Source organism: Dysidea avara, chromosome 11 (genome assembly GCF_963678975.1).
Source record: "Dysidea avara chromosome 11, odDysAvar1.4, whole genome shotgun sequence".
Lineage (NCBI taxonomy): Eukaryota > Metazoa > Porifera > Demospongiae > Dictyoceratida > Dysideidae > Dysidea > Dysidea avara.
In genome coordinates, this window is record NC_089282.1 from 3,303,792 (window position 1) to 3,318,988 (window position 15,197).

At 36.8% G+C, this 15,197-nt stretch overlaps 1 protein-coding gene across 6 annotated transcripts in view; it reads right to left on the bottom strand.

Annotated features, from left to right (window-relative positions):
* Positions 1 to 15,197, bottom strand: part of LOC136237925 (IQ domain-containing protein E-like) — a 45,931-nt gene that overhangs the window by 14,013 nt on the left and 16,721 nt on the right. For 3 of the 6 annotated variants that reach the window (XM_066028191.1, XM_066028190.1, XM_066028192.1), the window contains 3 exons: positions 10,967 to 11,002; positions 10,132 to 10,316; positions 9,600 to 9,706 (listed from right to left, as the gene is read on the bottom strand). In XM_066028191.1, the coding sequence (XP_065884263.1) occupies positions 9,600 to 9,706; positions 10,132 to 10,316; positions 10,967 to 11,002 (328 nt within the window). Of the gene's footprint in view, positions 1 to 5,360; positions 7,451 to 8,070; positions 8,193 to 9,599; positions 9,707 to 10,131; positions 10,317 to 10,966; positions 11,003 to 15,197 lie in introns of those variants that run through there. The other 3 variants (XR_010692644.1, XR_010692643.1, XR_010692642.1) reach the window with 3 other exon arrangements.

Consider the following 15,197-nt stretch of genomic DNA (forward strand, 5'->3'; position numbering starts at 1 on the left):
ATCAAATATTTATTATTTTTATTAAGGTTTTACAGCACAAGTGCTGAAGGTCCCCTGGTCCTACAGTTAAAGATGTTTTACATTTGAAAAGGTGAAGAAAGGAACTCTAGAGAGAGTGACTTATTATCTCAAAGTGCCCCATGTGGAACCAATGGACATTAGTTTATTTATTAACTCTTAAACCTGCAAAGTACTTTTGCGGAATGCGTGTTTACACAATGTGGGCATGCATGGTGACATTAAGTGGGGCAACTTAATTCTTAGAGCCTATTGTTCAAAAGTTCACTAGGCTACTTGGAGAAGGTTAAATATAAATGAACACTAATTACAGTGGCTTACTTGTTATGAAGCATTGTTATGAAGCAATGAACAACAGCAAGTTGTATCTCCATGTTTCAAAATTTTTGCCATGTCTTTAATTTCAATTGTGGGTTTACTCACATGAGTCACATATGGCCTGATAGAACAATTTATGGTGAAACGAATGGAACTTGTTGAAAGTCGATAGGAGCAACCACCATCGAGTTATGTAAACCTATGTCAACGGTTTGCGTGTTTCCTTGCCAAAAAGTTATTTACATGGCTAGTTTTAACCTCACTGTTTAGCATTAGGGAAAAACCCTTGGTATCATTTAAATCCTTGTTACATCCTGACGTAAATTGCATAGTCATAGGATGAATGCTTCAAATGCTACACCACATTGTGCAAGGCACGTGTATTTAGGCTAGTTTTCTGGCCTATGTGGGTTTAAGGGTTAAGGCTTTATAGCGCAAGTATAAACATTTCTAAATACATGTAACTCTTTCAACTGGCTGTGGTTTCAAAAGACTTGTTTATTATTTAGTAAAGGTATTAATATTCCTGTCACCTTTTTACTTTATTGCATAAAGCGAGCCTTAACAGAGATGGAATTAAATTTCTGATGTGGACAATACTGTTTTACTGACTTAATGTGGCAGTATAGTTGACACCATCTGGTACGCACCTGAAAGTAACTTCAAAGTTATGATGGTAATGGAATTATCACTGGAATTGGGAATTATCACTGGAATTGGATATGGTATTACAAGTGCTACTCTAACTAATGAAGGACTTCAAGCAATGTACTACCTGTAATGGCTTCTCACAGACAACAAACACTGTTATTTATAATAAACTACCTACTCTATTTTGCCATAGTTCAGGATACAACTGACAACGTAAGCATATTCTGTCCACAAATATACAATGATGCTTCGGACATTGTACAAATAGCCCAAACCTAAAAGAATTTCATTTAGCATAGTAAACATGTGATCATGATAAGTTGCTAATTTATTTGTATTCACAGCTGACAGAGTCCCCCTTTACATTATATAGTCACTTCTGAACTAAACAAATTTGATGGGTTGCCATGTTCTGGGAAGGGAAACAGTTATGCATGATGTCTGTTTTATTCTATGTGATAGGCAAGGCACAAAGCCATTGATGTGTTACTGCGAACTGATACCTGTGCACTGCAAGCAAAAGACATGAGACACAAAGGTGAGCCCTTGATGTGTGTATTGTATGAACTGCAGCTTCGTCTTGTTCATTGTTTGTATATTCATTACCGCATGCTTATAAGTATGGAATTCAAGACAATTGCATGATCACATATTAATCTGTAAAGTATAATTGAGTTTTGCTTATTTTGTACAACTTTCAAAAATCAGTTCCAATTTGTTTAACCTATTTCTGACATAGTCTACAGTTAACTGGTATCTGTGACTATAAATAGATAACGCATAATGCTTTGATTATCTGAGTATGGATGCTACTGAGAAAGATGACAATAATGATCCGTCCTTTGATACTAAATAGTAATCAGACAAAAGATATTAAATACCTACACACACTATAATTATGGTCTATGGTAACTATAGATGTCATTACTGTGCGTTAGTTTTACACATTGTGAGGTTACAGAACAACTGGCCCACACTCTTATGCTGTAGGTGATATGACTGAGCAACTAATTTTATAATTGGAACAATGTTAATTTTACAAAGTTAGCAAACAAAACATGCTAATATTATCAATGAAAGCACACGCACACATACATATATATCCATCCTTCAAGTAGTCCCAAAAGCTTTTGGTAAATGTAGTCTTAGTACATTAGGCCGTGCAAAGTTAATTATATGTTTCTGTTCCTACCAAATTCCCAAAATTGACCAGGTGACCAGGTTTTTATTTATTTATTTTTTTTTTGAAGTGGTACACTGCATTTGACATATGTAGCAGTACATGGAATTAGCAGGCTATAGAAAGTTGATGTATAAAGTTAGTGCATTTTTATAGGAAAAAGGTGTTTACAAGACATGAAAACTTTTCAACAGACATACATTATTGTATGGTGATTGCACAATTCATTCAGCCAAAAAATGACCAGGAAGGGAACCAGAAACATATAATTAATTTTTCATGGCCTTAGATCATTTTATTTCGTGTGCTAACTCAACTTTTGCTTTCTTTCATAAATTTTGTTTTCTAGATCTATACTCCATCCATTGTAATCTAATGGCTGTTCTTTCTGTCAGTGGCTTACAGTAGAAGAAATCATATTGATTCTAGGCTAGCTTGACATATCATTCATTGTATGTAGGAACACAGAGGTTGGATGCGCTTTAAGTGCTACTTAAATATATTACTCTTAATTACATTCTTTTGTTTGGTATTTCACGTGACTCTCAATAGTCGCAATACTAAATGAAAAACGATATGGTTCACTGGGGTGCATTAGATATTCAGATCGTCCTTTACATAAGCTTCAAGGCAATGTACTTTGTTTTCTAAAAGTACTCTAGATTTGGGGTGAAATTAATAAATTGCGATTTGATGCATACAACTTCACCAGACTTGTCACGTACGTTTTCTACAATGAAACAATGACCCTTCTCTGCGTTACACTGAGATCACTGTATTATCCTCCTCAATAAAACAGATTTTGCATAATTTATTTTATTGGTGCTTTAAACTCTGGCTTTTTTACCAGCTTAATCAGCAGGGTTGACTGGGGTTTATCACGCCGTTAGATTTAAAAATACATGAGCTTTCAAATGCACTATAGTTTTAATAAAATTGTCTTGAATGAAGATTTTCCAATGAAAATGTACAGCTCATGTGAACGCGTCCAACCTCCTCTGGTAGGAACATAACACAGTTGAAAACTAAGCAAAATGGCTACATTGTTTATCAAGGACAGTCTGGTACCATTCTTGCCTTTGATGTGGTGTTGTTATAGAAGTTTGATAATGATGAATTGTGTCACATAAAAGTTAACAGTTGAGTATGACAGAAATTTTCCCGTGCACTTAGAGACAAATGACATGGGAACCTGGTATATTAACTGAGACTGAAGCTTACCAAGAATATCATAAAACAAGACCCACTTACACAACCAAAACCACCAAAAGTGGAGTGCATACTATGTAGATATATGTTCTCCTGACACACACACACACACACACACACACACACACACACACACACACACACACACACACACACACACACACACACACACACACACACACACACACACACACACACACACACACACACACACACACACACACACACACACACACACACACACACACACACACACCACGGCTTGTACCAAGGCTCAAACGATTAACCAAAATGTTCGGATTAATATTCAAATGTACTGTAGTTAAATATGAACAAGTGATTATTTGTGTGTGATCACTTATACAATGGCATGAGATTAATTGTCAGCAATTAACATAGTAGATGGATGTAAAATGAAAGCAATGAAAATGGTAGTGATAAAAGTGAAGTGTAGACATATTATTAGGCACGTGCCTCTTGTCACTCACACCAATCACATATCACTAAATCTCTCACAAGCGTCACAGAAGTGTTAAAGGACAGTACTGAGCCACTGACAAAGCTTCAAGTGATCATCTTGTTAGAAGGGTTACAACATAGGAAAGACATTTCAACTAACTTTGATGGAAAAATAGCCTTGATGATTGAAGAACAGAAATCTACGAGTGTGGAGAAGTTTTTCAACATTGGTTTGTTAACAGGATCACTAAACTCCAGTTTTTCCTTCGTTTTCAACTTGTTCTTCAAAACCAGCACTGCCTGCAGACATCCCTCCGAATTCCAATACCACCAGTCAATCCTCAACCTACAAACACAAGCTCACAACCTCCCACGTAACAAGTAGACTTAAAATACACAGAAAACACTCCATGACAGCTACACAGAAAACACTCCATGACAGCTACAAAGAAGACACTCCATGACAGCTATCCAATGATTATAACAGCCTCTACACTATCACAGAACCCAGTCACTTGAGTCATTTAGTGAACACCCTTGCTGTTACCCTGGCTGCATTCCCATGTACGTAATTGTGGATGTTGCTTAATACGATATAATGGCATCAAAACTGTTCTGAAATGTATGCCACACTAAACAGGTTTCCCCCTCACAAATAACAATAATTTGCCATCAGTCACAGGTGGTTTGCTCAACCTCACAAAGCTCACATGCAGGCTCTCACACTCCTACACAATTTCATAATTTAATTGAAAACCACACCAGAAGCCTTTGCATGGGAAGAACAGTGACTCTCATGGTGACTTACCTACTTGTTTGTGCCCATCACTCTCGGGAAGTTGCCCAGAGATAAGTAACCAGAGAGCAGCACAACAAAGAATGGACACTAACAGTTAGCGTTACTTGTAGAAATCATATTCTCAAAGCAACTACCACTAATTCTCACTATATCATACATGCTGACACCTACACTACTAGACATCAAAAAGAAGTATCCGTATCTGTGTTTATTGTTGTCCAATTGTACTGTATCGCTGAACATTTAGATTGTGCTAACCATTTGTTCCCCTATTCAGAAATCCTTTCAGAAAGGGCACCATGTATCTTCTCAGAAATTTATTCATACCACCACAAACGTGATAGTGGTGTGTAAAAGCTTTTGGTTGAAACAACTTGATTGCACTCTCTCATAGCAATGAAACCTTACACCTATAATTCTCCACTAATTATGTAACAGCTAAGCAGTAAACTATTATTCATTTGAGCCTTAAGCTTCGACCAGCATTTCCAGTTGCATCATCTATTGTCCAATTTGGTAAGTGTAAACCATCAACAAAGTTGCAAATTGGTTGTGGAAAATCAATAGATGAAGACTCCTTCACCATATTAACATTATCAGTTCATTCCAAACAACCAACAGGTCCTCATTAGAAGACATAAAATTAGCTGGCTGTATTTAATTGGCCTAAGCAACCACTGATATAATTTTATGTCTGTGACAACTACATTTCACCAACTCAATAAGTACTTCTAAGAATTCATCACTATCATACACTACACACAGACAAGTGGCACATAGCAAACATGAATTACAAATACAAATACACTTCAAACACTTTTACAATGATAGTCACAGAAATACATGGCACAAATACAAATATCAATGTTTTATTGGAGTATAAGTAACTAAGAAAAAGATACAGTCATCTTTTAAATATTGGCATTGCTTTCTTGAATTGTATTTCAGTGTTTTATGAGAAATAAATCTGTCACACCAACACCCAAACTCTGGCTGTGTGTCGTCTGTGACTCGTTGGCACTCGTAGCCTCCACCGTAAAACACAAAATGTTTGACTTTAGAATGAGCAGAGTCTTTGAGATGATTTAGAGCTTGTACAGTGATTACTCCTTCAAATGGCCAAGGAAGTCGATTATCATTTTCACCTCTCACCAAAGACACGACCATTGCAATAGAATCACCACCAGACCAACCATTGACATCAAGTCTCAATCTGATATTGTAACCATTTGTATTAGTGACAAGAACAGGGGAATACCATCTCTCATCCTCCATCTTTCTCTTACGAAAATCATTCATCATGACAACTACAGGCATAGCAGAACTGTCTTTACTAGGTGGAGTTGTTCTTAGTGAAACTGGTAATTTAGTACAGTTAGAATCATGGTGTTCCTTCAGCATACAGTATGGTAGACAACGATGACATACTGCACAAGTTACCTCTACAAACTGACAGTCATTGACAATATGAGTAGATATAGTATCAAGAGATCCATCCCACTGGCAGCCCCAGTGTTTGTTAGGACAGTAAACAACAACAGTTCTCTTTGTAGGAGTACCAACTATACTCTCATCACTACTCAAGCTACTGCTAACTGAACTAGCAAAACTACCAGATAACTCACAACGTGCTGCTCTACTGGGAACAGACAGTCCTTGTGATACAACATTGTCATCTGGTAAATACACCGAATCACTCAGATCAGCCATACTGTACTAGTCTAAGTCAACAGCACTCGACCAGCAGCTAAAAATGAATGCTGACCAAAACTACGTGGATTTTATAGCAGAAAAGCCATACATACACGGTTGCCAAAACAACCATACCACAAGTGCATACCAAAATAACTCATTGTCACTCAAGCACCCACAAAAAGGATGGTGATGATTTACATGTGTTATAGTCATTTGGTTTCTGTTGCACACACACATACACATATCAGTACAGCTGCAGTACACTTTAAGTAATTCAGTTAAAACAGTAATGAACTAGTTGATGTGTTCCCCATATTGCATGACGTGTTACTTACTGGCTTTGAGACAACCACTACTTTCTTTGGGTAACTGCTACTTATAATATGATCGTGAACAGTCACCTGAAAGTTTCAATAGTTTTCAGATTAAATGCTTCACAAGCACACTTTCAGATAGATTACAGAACATAATACATTACAGAGTCGGATGGGCAAATGACAACCAAAAAAACTGACATGTAAAAAATTACAAAATAAGTACATGGTTTTCGGATTTATAATTATGAAATAATCAATATCTACGCCGGTTCCCTTTTACTGTATACAGCCTTATCAACTGATATGGTAGAGATGAGATCACATTCTGTGTATGCACAATAGATTTGTTTGTTGACTTCATGTGGCAGTATAGCTGATAGTAACATCTGTACTGAGTAGATACATTCCTTTGACTGTACAAAGTACACATATTACGGTGTGTACATGTTCACGCAACCATTCGGCACATGACTACGCACGCATCACATGAAAATCACCACCAAATTGCATGATTGGAATTGGTACTAGTGAAGTGGTACAAGTGTGCTGCTAGGATTTCAAGCAAGACAATACAATTACAAGATAAATGCCTTCACACAGACAACAAGCACCATGTACTGTATCTATTCTGCGATCTAATATCAAGGATCATGCTGCAAGGTTGAAGCAGACATATGTTATTTTGTGAGATAAGAGTTGTCAGTTCAAACTTGTATTTGTGTAATCAAGGCTTGCCTATGTAACAACATTTGTCTACAGTTATCTTTGTATCATAGCATACACTTGGTAGCTCTTCATAACACACTACAAGTCAATGAAACAATAGAACTAAAGCTGACACCATAGGTACACATTTTGTACTCAGTCCACAAATACAGAACACGATTTACACCATAATCAATTACCAAATGCCTGTTTTGCATGTGAACACAACAATTGCCAATTTAGTATCCATTACAGATAGAGTCCTCTTCATAATGTATGCATCTTTAGTAGCTTTTTAACTAAACAAAGCTTGTCATGTGCTTAATCATTAACAGAAAGAGTAACTATTATGAACACCAACTACAACAGATGGAGTACAGACCTAGCACATCCCAACTGATGTTATACAGTGTACATATTAAATTACATTCACTAACATTTCCAATAAACATTTGGTCTAATACTGTAACCTTCTAATACAAACATTGCCAGTAGCTTCTCAGTATTGCACAGATCGTGCAGTGTTTTCACTGGGCAGGCAGAATTGTGTAACAACAGTAGCTGCGATTTTGGTTTATGTTATGGTCTAATAGCCAGTATGTAATATTGTGATTCTATTGTGGCTCCCCTAACAGCCTACACAGGATTTTGTATCTTTTCAAGTGGAATACATTACAATTGCTTGGTCACTATAATAATGTGAATTGGGTTTTACTAACCTTATTCACTTACAAGAATCAAGTTCCAATTTGTTTGACCTACAACTGACATAGTCTACAGTTGACTGGTGTCTGTGACTATAAATAGACAACACAATGCTTTGATTTGCTGAGTATGGATGCTACTGGGAAAGATGAGAATAATGATCACGGACCATATACAATAGCATAGTAAGGTGTGGCCGATGATTTATTCTTTGATATTAACTAATAATGAATACCCAACCATGCAAAGATTGTCATGTGTGTTATGCACTATTACTATGGTCTGCGGTGACCATATATGTATGGTTGCTAGGTACTAGTCTATAAATACATATTGTGAGGTTACATAGCAACTGGTACACACCCTTACACTGTGTGTTGTGACTGAACAATTGGGACAAATCTTCCTGGAAACTGTATTAGTGCATAACTTGTATCAGAGCTGTAAAATATCCCACTAGAAACCTGTAAGAATGCTACTAGCCACATCAAGTTGTTACCGGAATGCAGAATAAAAAATTACAATAGCAACTAACGCTTGTACACAAACTATACTCAGAGTACATTAGCCGTGTACATCTATATCTCCCACAACATTGTACCTCACAGTACAATCACAGGAAGATAACTTTTTATGGAAACTTAATAGCATACCACTGTATTAAGGAGTACTGATCAACTATCATATCTTGTACACATAATTGTATTGATAACGTGCTAACATCAAGCTATAAAGCCAAACAATCACATAGATCGGATATGCTAGTGTTTAAACAAACCTATCGTCAACATGACAATACAGTAGCTGGTGACGGTTGGTAACTGAAACTGTTTACCTAACAGCTCTATTTCTTAAAGGCAATCAAATGAAGTAAATAGTGGCTACTAACAACTGTTAAAAATGCATAAGATAGCGTATATTTGTGACTGGATTTTGGGAAACGATCATTACAAGTGTTGATAGTTTTAAAGAATTCAAGCTATTACAACTTGCCAAGGACAGTAACTACGCATATGAAACTTAGTATAAGAGATTCATCAATTTATTACTTTTCAGACCACTTCCAGCACTTTTAGCTGCTGGTAGAGTTTCCCACCAAATAAGATAGAAAATCTGAGCAGTTATACAAGAGAAGTAGCATCATGAGTGCTCACAAAGAGGGGAGGCTGGAGGGTGGCAGAATGGGTGAGTGATAGACTTCAAAACTAGAGCTTTGCAGCAGTCATGAACTCCTGGCATGAACAATTGCATGTTATCATCACACAATTACAATCAGTAACCTTTGTGATAATGGTGCCAGGTTTTAAGAGGTACAAAATGTCAGCTCTACAAGTGAAATCTTGCAGGGATAGATATACTGCCTTATACTATAATCTGCAATATCATAGCACAGATACAAGTATCAAATTATGAAATCTACGAAGTGACCAGATACTTGTAACACAATCCAACATGCAGACATGTGTGTAGTTAAAAAAAAAAACACGTGTAACACTATACCATGTACAGTATAGAATGTATAGAAGATGCTGTTGTAACTTACCTGTAGTGTGTGTTGGTACTAAGATGTTATCAGTACGCCACATACTAGATATTTGCTGGTCTTCATCACGTGACTGTGCCTCCTCATCTGACAACTCTAATGGATTACTATGCATAAAAAGATTAATAATAACAAACCAATATTTAAAGTTATCTAAAATGACATCAACACAATAAGCCGCTGAAGACCAACCAGCTTTTTCTCGTAACATTTTTATGGAAACTATTACACAGGCTTATGCATATTATGTTATAATGGAGAGCCCATTAGGCTCGGAATCTCATCTATCAATTATCACAAATGTGAACGTTAATTTATACAAATGGCTGTCCCTAAATATGGGTTATTAGTCATCAATCAGACACTTAATACTACACAACCTACACACACCCTTGGTATTCAACAGATACATAGTTGCAAGTGGGGGATTAAAATAACAACATCTTCTACAATTAACCACTCAAATACATAAGTTAAAAGACAAAATTAGTTGCAAATGGCTCATGATTACTAACAGAGTATCTGTACTTGCCTATTTAAAGTATCTGTGTGTGTCTGTCTTGTAAGGTGACCTCTTACAGCTGCCTGGATAACATTCACAGCCTCATCATCTGAATCTTCTGTGGCAGCTTCTGACTGAGACATGTCAACACCATCTTGGAGAAATTTTCTTTGACTTAAATGTGCTCTGATTGCTGACTGGACCAGGGAAACACCCTAAAATTAAAGAATTAATGCACTATAGCTAAACAAACACAGATACCTTCCAGTAGTGTTAATAGAAATGTGAAGGGAGTAGTGGTACACAATACATGATGCTAGGAGCCCACAGTGCTGTATTGCACCTTCAGCATTTTTGGGTCCCTGATGATGCTCAGATTACAAAATAATTAGGAAAGTAACCATATATATTCTACAGCCACTTGATACTGAATAACTTAAATAACATGATGCCAGCTGCCCACAGTGTTGTATTGCACCTTCAGCACTTTGGGGCTCCTGATGATGCTCAGATTACAAAATAATTGGAAATACTAGGAAGGTAACCATACAGTCACTTGATATTGAATAACTTAAATAAGCAGATATAGCAGTTCTGATAAAAGTACACATTTAGGACCACTGAAAAGTTAATCAACTATTTCTTAAACTCAACATATACTCATGAGATTATTCTTCAAGATGCATAAACTACATCAGAAGCAGACATGCTAAGTAACTTCATGTATGGATGTATACAATGGTGTTCATGCAAAAAGCAGCTCAGGGACTAACCTGCATGTCTTAAGGCGTGCGTTTAAAAGACAAATTACAACACTACTACCTTAACATGTATACATACATTGTAATGTGTACATGTATAGTACCTCATTGAAATCTTCATCATAACGTTGCTGTTTCCTCTACATCAAAGAAAACAATACAATAATGTACACATTCAAATTTGTAGACACACATACACTAGCGCTGGGAATTGTGACCCCAGTATCATATTATTCATAGTATCCTGGTAATCAACTAATACAACACTTTTAATCAAGATAACCAACTGTTAAAGTCATGGCTAACAGGTTTGTACAAGAAGGCTGACACTGTATATTGTAAATGAATGTAAACTGACCTCACACTTTACTTAGGCAGGGCTTGTGGTCACCACCAAACCACCCAGCACTGAAATCCACACATACACAAACATGTGCATGCATGACATCATTGACATGCGTGCATGACACAAACTTGTGCATGCACACTTGATTATGTGCACAAATTCATACACAAACACAAACACAAACACACACACACACATTCATCACACCAAACCAATACGCGTGCACAGTATACAGTTATTCATAGTACACTATGTAATCACATGACCACAATGGCTTTGGAAGCTAATCACACATCACATCAGTCTCAGGTACACAGTACACACATGCAAAAGAACACTCTGTACTATGCACAATGTCATGGAAACCCTGACCATCATCCTTATTGTGTAATGTTACATAATCACACACTACCAAAATTCAGTTCAAGGAATTTACAAATCTCAGTCAAAAGATTATTATATACTATTAGTACAGAGCCTGAAATTATGGTCAGACATCTGCCATTTTCTAACCATTTCTGGCTAATGTCTGAACACTTTTAGAAAGTCTTTTTACAGTATAGTACTATTGAGTATATCCGACCACATAACAGGATTTGTCAGATCATTTCCAAAACATAATTTCAGGTCCTGTATACTGACTTTGGCCTCCCCCCACCTTAATATCCTGGACTGAACCCTGCTGAGGGTGTTAGCAACCCAAGTGCTATCAGGTAGACCAGCCATGCGTTACAATTACTAAGGGGAGAGCCTGACGGTAAACTTTGTGACTTTTATGTGTCGTGAATGCAAATTAGCTAATTAATTCTTTTTATCTAGCTGCAACTCATCACAAGCTGTCAGCCAGAATGTCAGGTCATGTAGTAGAAGTGAATGTTCCTGAGTGAGGTAGACCATCAAAAAACAATGCCACTGAATCTTACTAAACATTTATCGTGTAGTAGTCAAACAATCTGTTGAAATCATCAGTTGATGTTGCGCTGAGTGATTGGAACTACTTTATCATTCCATAGGCCATGATTCTTCTTGTTATAAAGCTTTTCCCAACATCAGGCAGTCCTTTACTGACTGAACGTGCATTTACATGATCAGTCAATGTTGTATTTTTGTACTTTGTTGACCAGGGCCTTATGGCATTATAATGTTTCTGTGATCATTTAAAAAAATATATAAGGCTGATGTTTATACAACGATGATGTTGGTAAGTTTCTGTAGTTTAACTTAATACAATCTGTCTGCGTTCTGCAAACTAGGTTGCACCATAAGTCCCTAGCCTTACCTGATCTCTTTCTCTTCTTCTACCCAACCTTACATCTCTTTCCTCCACCATTTCCTGTGCTCTTAAATTCTAATTTTATACTAGATGATACACTTATGCATAAGCCTCACGCAAGAAACATTTGCGCATAACATAACATATAACACTGAAAATATATATTATTAATTGCTGTTGGTACAAAGTCAGTGATTGTACAACAGCTTTAGCTATTGCTAACTATCATGCAATACTTATCATGACTCAGCCGTTACCATGTCACTATGAAGCATGCAGTAGAGCAGTATAGTGAGTCACTACATTCACCACGAAGCAGTCAGTGGTCACTGTGTTCACCAAGAAGGAGTAGTCACTGTGTTCACCATTTCAATATCTATGTCACCACGAAGCAGCAGTTCAAATGCTTTGACCACGAAGCAGTAGTCACTGTATTCACCATGAAGCTCGTTACAACTAAAGCGCCAGGTGACTCCCACATCCCAACCCAGCCACCTGGGTATGAAACATGGACAAAAGGTGTCATGTAGCATTCACTTTGATTATATTATCAGCTGCTTGTTTTCTTGCTCAGTAGACAATTCGAAGGTTACTTTATTTTATGAAGATGCCGATTAGCGCTGACATCATGATTTACATACGTATTTGCGGGGCACTTCTGTTGCAGATATATACTTATTTACTTATACACAGGGTCGAATAGAACCAGATTCCTTGCCTCAAGCTAAGGTGTTTGGCAATAATTCTCTTCTATGCAATCTCTCTTCTCTATCCATTAAACTATCACTCTGAGCCATCAACATCGCATAAACCACCACACCAACCAAATATGGAGCATTTTTAGTAATCTCAATTCATTACTGTTTATGACTTAACCACCATACCTACCAAATATGGAGCATTGGTAATCCCAACTTATTATTCTCCATGACTTGATCATCCTTATTATTCATAACTTGAAAGACCAGGTTATGAGGTCATGTAATACCATACCAAGTTGCATCAGTGTACTGTGTTTGATGACATGAGCACTCATACTAACCAAATAATTTTTTCCCCAATAATTGTTAGTACATGTGACGACCATATCGACTCTCGCTAGTATGGCACACCAAACATGTGATACTTTTTGGCTGTCATCTCATACTACAGAAGGTACAAACCTCCCACTTTACTTAGGCAGGGCTTGTGGTCACCACTAAACCATCAACACATATATAATTTAATGCCAAATACCTGATGCTTGGCTTCCCTCATAGCCTAATGGCATCCATGTCATTATAACACACCATAAAGAGTAATATAATGGTTGATAGCACCCAGCACACACCAAAAATTGGCATGTGCAAACATGCTCATGCATACACACGCATGCACAATCACACACGCATGCATAATCACACACGCATGCATCCTCACACACAGTGCACACACACCATACAAATACACGTGTAGTTTAGTTATTCATAGCACACCATACAATGACATGTTTACAATGGCTTCAGAAGCTAACCACACATCAGCCTCAGGTGGACAGTACACGCATGCACAGGAACACACTGTACCATGTACACACACCTAGATCATCATCTATATTGAGTAATGTTACATAATCACACACTACCAAAAAGGTATCTGCAAATCTCAGTCAAAAGATTATCATCCCTCATATGCCTTTTGTAGCATGTACATCATATACTAACTATACCCAGCATATAAGATATCCTGTTTACTGTCTATATTTGTAACATGGGCATGACTGGTCTACCTGATATGAAAATTCACCCTCAACAACCCATGGGCTGAGGGTAAACAAACAGCATCAGGTAGACCATGATCACACATGTTACGACTATCATGTGACACTTTTGGTATTATATCTCATACTACTGAAGGAAATATAGAGATAAACTAGTACGTGTTTCAGAGCTTACAACGTACAAATTAAGTCCTAGATATGCACGCTACATCGTAATATGTGCACAGCCCTGTACAGTGAATGTTTTAAGCAGGAAAAAAAGAATGGCTAGAAATATTTTTACTTTCAACAGTGCTTTTGTAATAACAGTAAAACAAACAAGATACTCAAATCTGAGAAGCTAGGATGAGCATGACGAAACTGCAAAAGTGCAATCAATCATGGGCTATAACCAGTAATACCATCACATTAAAATATAGTGTTTCCAATCCATATGACATTGTTGTACATTAAACAGACAACCAGATTTTATGCAACCATTACAGTAACATGTCTGAACAAAATTACTCAAATATGTCAAATTCATTACCTTCATATGCAACATATACTTGCTGACTGATGCGTGTACAAGACAATAAGCTTCTTAACACAAAATGCAATGAAATACAATGGAATTCCTTTAAGACATGCTTGAATAGTGGATAACATCTGTCTAGGTCTCAAATCAATGGTATTAGTAGTTTACAGACCTGAAACTCCCCTGACAATACTTAATTCCAAATGACTGAATTCATGTAAATAATGTATACCTTGCAAAGGACTCAGCTAAGTGGAAACTGGCTGTTTTAGCAAACTTTTATTTTGCCATGAAATACACGTGCTACATAAAAATACGCATGTTTTAAGTGCTTTGGTACACACTGAAACAAAGCTCAAATCAACAAAACATTAATACCATCTGGTTCATCTGTTAAAGGACAGTAAGAAAATATTTAAATTGTTTTGTGTTCGTACAGC